This window comes from Lotus japonicus, chromosome 5 (assembly GCF_012489685.1).
Source record: "Lotus japonicus ecotype B-129 chromosome 5, LjGifu_v1.2".
In the NCBI taxonomy this organism is placed as follows: Eukaryota; Viridiplantae; Streptophyta; class Magnoliopsida; order Fabales; family Fabaceae; genus Lotus; species Lotus japonicus.
In genome coordinates, this window is record NC_080045.1 from 44,696,399 (window position 1) to 44,703,476 (window position 7,078).

A 7,078-nucleotide genomic window follows, 5' to 3' on the forward strand; every position below is an offset into this window, starting at 1 on the left:
TTTTTAAATTTATTATTTAAAAAAACGTGACTCCCTGACCCGGTCATTGACTCACGAGTCCACCGAGTCTACCGAGTCCGAGCGAGTCTGAGCTGCAAACGAGTCTAATGTCGAGTCAAGGCGTTTTCCACACCTAGACTTGCGAGTCTACCAAGTCAGCAAGTATACTTGCGAGTTTAATAACATTGATGAGGAGCATTCTTATTTCCAGATTTTCAGCTCGAAATGTGATCATACATGCTACAAAACTTCCAAGAATATACAAGCAAAGATAAATATTCTAGCAAGGAAATTTGTGTCCACTCTAAGACATACCCCTGGTATGAAAGTTAGTGCTTTGGTGGAGGAAGCCAAACTCAGATAGGGTGTTGTTCTGACTAGATTTCTGGCTCATAGAGATAAAGTGAAGGCGCTAGAAATGATTGAAGGAGTTGTATGTGAGCAGTATCAGAATTTGAGGAGTTATGCAGAAGAGTTACTAAGAAGCAATTCTAATAGCACTGTAAAAATAAAAAAGCACAATGGGGGAAGATGGTCCAGTGTTTGAGCGGGTGTATGTTTGTTTTGCAGCCTACAAAACAGCATTTTCCAACACCTGTAGACCTTTAATAGATCTAGATGGTTGTTTCCTTAAAGGAGTCTACTGTTGGGCAACTTTTAACTACAGTTGGAAAGGATGAGAATAATCAAATGCTTCCTATAGCATTTGCTATTGTTGAGGCAGAAACAAAGGACTCGTGGGCTTGGTTTGTGGATCTGTTATTGCAAGACTTAAATCGCATTGAAAGGAAGCTATGGAGCTTTATCTCGGATCAACAAAAGGTATCTTTATATACTTTATAAGTTTGTGTTTGTGTACTTTGTATTTTGTTAACATTCTAACATATTATTATGTGGAATTGTAGGGCTCGGTCACAACATTGCAGTTGCTGGATCGAAATATGAAACACAGGTTGTTTGTGAAACACCTCTACAATAATTGGAGGAAGAAGTATCCAGGTGAAGAGTTGGAAGGTGCTCTATGGGCTGTTGCAAGGGCATGCGCAATTGCAGAGTTTGATAGAGCTATGGCCAGACTTAAGAGATTGAATGAGGAAGCTTGGAAGGACATGAGTGAGATACCAGCTAAGCAGTGGAGTAGGACAGCATAGAACACATATCCCCATTGTGATCTTCAAGTAAACAATATGTGCGAGACATTCAACAGAGCGATATTGGAATATAGAGATAAGCCAATTATCTCTTTGGTTGAAGGCCTAAAGTTTTATGGGTTAAATGTGTTCTCCGTCCCTGAACTTCGAACGAGTTTTGATTTTCGTCCCTCGCCGGAAAATCTTCCTAGCGCCATCCTCAAACTCAATTTTTTGTACGGAAACCATCCTTGCCGCTGGTATAGCTCCGACAGCCGTGCACGTGGCAATGCCACGTCATTTAATGAAATGACATGGCATCTAAATAAAAAAATTAATTTTTTTTTTAATTTTAATTAAGCACTTTGATTTAACCCTAATTAAACCCAGAAACATCTTCATCTCCTCCTTCATCTTCTTTAGAATCCATCAAACTCTTCATAAAATTAACAAATTCAACTCAAGAAGCATGGCTTATGCTGATGAAATTTCAGCTCTCAAACAAATCAAATTGCATCTTCTAGGTGAACTCTCTCCACTCCCAACTCCCAAAAACAATCAACAACCACAACAACAACCTTGGTTTCAACAATTTGATGAAACAACAACATCAAACACTAGCCCCTCTCAATCTTCCTCCTCTGATTCTTCTTCCTCTTCTTCCAATATCTCTCTAGATCATTACTTCCCTGAAATCGTTGATAACCAAAATCAACTTCCTCTCTTTGAGTTTGAGTTCAAACCACACCTGATTGACCTCGAAACACCAGTTGCTCCTCCACCACAACGCCTCACACGGAAGCCTTCGCTGCAAATCGCTCTACCTAGGAAGACAACCGAGTGGATCCAGTTCGGAAACCCGGATCAGAATCCGGAACCGGTGGTGCAGGCCCAACCGAAACCCGTGGAGAAGAAACAGCACTACAGAGGAGTTCGCCAGAGACCTTGGGGGAAGTTCGCCACTGAGATTCGCTACCCGAACAAATCACTCCCAACGACGTCGTCGTCGCCCTCCGAAACGGTCATTGCTACTTCACCCTTCTTCAATTCCTCTTAAACACCCCTCTCCAGATCTTTTTGACAATCAACCATATTTCAAAAAAACAATCGAAGCAACGGAGGAAGAAGAAGCGTATTTGAGCTTGGCCTCGACATCATCCAGCGACAGTGGCAAAACCCAGATCCGGAAAACCCATCTCGATCTAATGGGTTTGAAGCTGAAAGATCCAGTAGTAATACTCTCCGATCCCAACACCATCCATTGATTTTCTCCTCCTCTGACTTCATCCCTTCCAGATCTCTCTCTCTCTTTAGCTTTTTCAATTTACAGAATGGAATTTTGGGGAAGAAATATAGATGGGTCTATTTCTGAGATAGGGCGTGGAAAGTTTATGGAGGTTGCCGATTAGTAGAAGAGGGTGTGAGCACGGTAGAAGGTTCTTGATTCATTTTCTGGAAGATAAGAACTTGGTTGTGATGAGAGAATGGAAGAAGCAGAAGCATAGTGGATGATTGAGATTCAGATTCAGAACTTGGCTTGGGTTTTTTAATTGCTTTGAGTTTTTAATTAACATTGAGATTCGGATTTTTTAAATTTGGTACTGAAATGTTTTGATTGGGGCTTTTGATGAGGATGATGAACTATGAAAAAGAAGATGAAGATGTTTTGATTTTTGGGTTTAATGATGGAGAAGATGATGAAGAAGGAGATGAAGATGTTTCTGGGTTGTTTAGGGTTAAATAAGAGGGCTAATTAAAATTTAAAAAACAAAAAAAATTATTTTTTTATTTAAATGCCATGTCATTTCATTAAATGACGTGGCATGGCCACGTGTACGGCTTCCGGAGCTATACCGGTGGCAATGACGATTTTCGTACAAACAATTGAGTTTGAGGATGGCGCTAGGAAGATTTTCCGGCGAGGGACGAAAATCAAAACTCGCTCAAAGTTCAGGGACGGAGAACACATTTAACCCAAGTTTTATCTGACCAATATGATAGTGAAGCAAAGGGATCTCATGTTAAGGTATGATGGATATCTTTGTCCGATGATACAACAATAGTTGGAGGTTTCAGAGAAAGAGTCAGATGGTTAAACACCTACCTGGAATGGAGATGATCAATATGGCCTATTTGAAGTATCAAAAGGTTATCATAAGTATTTTGTTAATTTGCAAGCCAAATCATGTGCCTGTAGAAGATGAGACTTATCCGGCATCCCCTACTGCCATGCAATTTCATGCATTTAGTATAACAATGACATTCCTGGAGAGTATTGTCATCCTTGGTACAAGTAAACTGTTTAACCATTTAATATCATTTTGTGATTCTTTACAGTTTGAGTTTCCAGTTCTAAAGAGTATAATGTGTTATAAGAGATCCATATTTCTCAAGACTTACGAGTACATCTTTTTACCATCAAATGGACCTAAGTTGTGGCCAGTTAGTAATTATCCACGCTAAACCCACCATACATGAGGAGAGCAGCTGGAAGACCAAAAAAGGCTTAGAGAAAGGCAAATGATGAACCCAAAAATCCACACAAGCTAAAAAGACAACAAACCACAATTAAGCGATGTAGGTGTAGAGAATGGGGCCATAATAAGAGGACATGCATTGGAAAAACAGCCGCTGATAGAATAATCCCAAAAGGTAATGCATCTTTTAAACCACAAATTAATTGTCTTTTAACTTCTGTAATAGTTATTCTGAAATAATGTAATGAAACCAGGAAAATACAAGGGTACTCCAACCTGAACAGAGGGCTAGTGGCAGTAGCCAAACTCAGTCAACAACAACTGCTCAACCTGGACAGGGAGCTAGTGGCAATGGCCAAGGACAGCCACCAACAGCTATGGCCAGAGGAAAAGGCAGGGCCAGGGCCAGTGGATAGAGCCAGCATCAGGGAGCTACTCAAAATGAACCAATAGCTCAACATGCCCAGTCCACACAGGCCTCCCAAGATGCCAACACAATAATAGGTTCAAGAAATGAGGAGGGGATAGGAGCAAGAGTTGCAAAGAGAGCCAGAGTTGCCTTGGGAACACAAGAAAGCAACAATGCATGAAGACTTGTTTGTTGTAATTTCCGTTTATGTTTTAAGTATTTTGGAACAAGTGATTATGTCTTGTCTTTAAGGTTTTAAGGAAAAATTATTTTAAGTGTTTCTGTTTTAAGTAGGTATTTTGGAACAAGTAATTATATCTTGTCCTTAAGGTTTTAAGGAACAATTGTTTAAGTGTTTTTGTTTTAATTAGGAACAAGGTTTCACTATGGTTGTAAAGAACAAGTATTGATGTGTTTGTCTTTTTTGGAACAAGGTTATGAAGTGTTTCTGTTTTAAGCAACATGTGTTGGATTGTTTGTGTACTTTTGCTGTCCATTATTGTGAAATACCAATGTGCACAATCTGCACTTTTAGATCATTTTACTTAAAATGGACTTTTACTGTATGTTCTCTTTTAGATCCTTTTTTGTCCACTTTTGATCAAGGACCTTTACATCATTTTCATCTTAATTAAAGTGGAAGTATGCCAAATTCGGTCATGCCAAAATTCAATCATTCTTACAACAGGGCAGAAGTATACTAAAAGTTCATCTTCATTTGCATTCAAAAAATAGTGCACCAAATTACACAAACAACTACATTCCCTTCTTTGACTACAACACCAACCACTAAACCCTTACTTTCACTAAACCACCAACAACTAAACCCTTACTTTCACTAAACCACCAGCAACTAAACCCAATCCTATACCTTATTCATACACTTGATTACAAATGCAAAGAGAAATAGAGCAAAAAGTCCCCACCAAACAACACAAGTCCAAGTTAACAAGGTAATTTTCTTCTCCATCCCTTCAATTCTAGAAAGCAGTGCTGCAATCAGCTTCTTATCACGTGCATTGCCTTCATTATCATGCCACACAAAGAACTTGCATTTCCTTTTTCCTGGAAAATGAAATTTTACATTTCACTTTAGGGTTCCTCGAATAGCAACATCCATCAATCGAAGATGACAAAGAGAAGTTTAGTTACCTGGTACCTTCCACAGCTGTTGAACTTTCTTCCTGGATTGTCCTTTGACCACAACGTAATCAAGGGAGACTAAACACCACAGACGCATACAAACCTTCGTCGAATAGGTCCATCACCCATGGAGGTCGTTCACGAAGTGGAGCTGTCTGGTGCCATTGGAACAACCTTTGACCCTCTGCTTCGAAATCTTCTTCGCTTGCGTTCCTTTCTCTCCTAGTTCGGTTCAATTTCTCAATTTAGGGTTCAATCAATCTAAATTTATCCCCAATTATCTTTCACTTTGCTTCATCACGTGACTTTCACATGCTTATGAATTTTTATTTGTTTTTCTGGAAAAAAAAATAATGACTTGGAATTACAATAAGAGTGCCAATTGATTTAATGAACGCCATGTCAGCTTCTGTAGTTAGCAAATTGACAGATGGATTAAAAGTGCTCACGGCACAAACGTCAGGGATGCAAATTGCTCGTTTTAAAATTGTGAGACCAAAATTACACAATCGTAATACATAAGGGACCAAAAGAGGAATTAAGCCAAAATTGTAGCTACATTTTTTCTTTTTAGGTAACAATTTTCTTTTTTGGTGTATTCAATTGAGACCGTTTTAAACTCAAGTTATTAATTAAATATTTTATTTTAAACCCAAACTTATGGCAAAATTTCCTAAATGATTCAATTGGCACCAAAAAAATGGCACAATGAATTAGTCTAACGTCTAAGGTTGAGTTGTTGATCAACTGATTTTTTTTTTTGTCAAGATTAGCTGATCTAGGTATATTCGTTTCTTTATTGGCTAATTTGGCGATATTAGAACAAGGATTTTTTTTGGTACATCGTAAAAGTGAACAAGGATTAGTTGATTTACATTTAATTAGTTATGTTTCAAAAAAATAAAACATTTAATTAGTAGATGGGAATAGGCATTTTGGATTACTGGTAATGATTTTTGTTAAATTAAGTTGGGCTTTTTACGGGGCTATCCAATTGATTGACCCACAAAAATGGGATTTAGACAAGAAAAGGTTCAACCAATCCATATTTGACGACCCAATACTTTATTGACAAGTGTTTAAGGGATTTTTTTAGTTCATTATCAAGGATTAAACCAAATCCATTAAGCACCTAGGTAATCTTTTAGATTTAGTGACTTTGAACATTTGTGGTGATTAACAGAATATCCACCACTTGCAAAACCTGGCCCATGTTTCCAAACAGGCGTGGCGTATGCAGGCCCACCCTAACAGCCTTTGGGCCAGAATCCTTAAGGCACTTTACTTTCCCAATAGCTCCTTCTTTGATGCCCAAGGGAAGAGGGTGGCTCATGGGTCTGGACTAGCATCTTGAAAGGTAGAGATTTCATAAAGAGGAATGGTAGATGGGCTGTTGGAGATGGCAACAACATCAATCTGTGGGAGGATTCTTGGTTGTGGACAGGGGAAACACTCCAACTCAGAAACAATGGAACCCACCTAAAGGTAAGCTACCTTATTCAGGAAGGAAGAGGATGGGACCCCATGAAAATCAGACAAGTTCTCCCCCCAGCCGAGGCAATCAAGGCTTTCCAAACACCTATCAGACTCACTCGAGGTGGAGATAAGTTCACTTGGCCACACACAAATGATGGTCTCTACTCCATCAAATCTGGGTACCACATTGCTAAGCTTGAAGCGCGAGAAAGCCTCTCACCAGCAGGCCCATCCATCAGCACCCCACCTGATATATGGCAATTTATTTGGAAGCTGGCTATACCCTCTAAAATTCGCATGTTCCTTTGGAAAGCTGTCCACAATGCTCTCCCCCTCCAAGCAAACCTCCTGAAGAAAAGAATAACAAGATCAGCTACCTGCCCAGTTTGTAACCTCGATGATGAAACAGTGGAGCACACCTTCCTCATATATCCCTGGACCCG

At 39.3% G+C, this 7,078-nt stretch overlaps 2 protein-coding genes across 2 annotated transcripts; one reads left to right on the plus strand and one right to left on the minus strand.

Moving 5' to 3' along the window:
• Positions 1 to 1,593: 1,593 nt before the first annotated feature.
• LOC130719625 (ethylene-responsive transcription factor 5-like) lies at positions 1,594 to 4,023 on the plus strand. Its single transcript, XM_057570241.1, has 3 exons — positions 1,594 to 2,151; positions 3,468 to 3,572; positions 3,862 to 4,023. The coding sequence occupies exons 1-3, from the start codon at positions 1,600 to 1,602 to the stop codon at positions 4,021 to 4,023; spliced, it is 819 nt and encodes a 272-aa protein (XP_057426224.1). The 5' UTR covers positions 1,594 to 1,599.
• Positions 4,024 to 4,712: 689 nt separating this feature from the next.
• LOC130718393 (uncharacterized) lies at positions 4,713 to 5,409 on the minus strand. Its single transcript, XM_057568978.1, has 2 exons — positions 5,169 to 5,409; positions 4,713 to 5,081 (listed from the first exon to the last, which is right to left on the minus strand). Exons 1-2 carry the CDS (start codon positions 5,254 to 5,256, stop codon positions 4,882 to 4,884), a joined length of 288 nt encoding a protein of 95 aa, XP_057424961.1. The 5' UTR covers positions 5,257 to 5,409; the 3' UTR covers positions 4,713 to 4,881.
• Between the last annotated feature and the right edge of the window lie 1,669 nt (positions 5,410 to 7,078).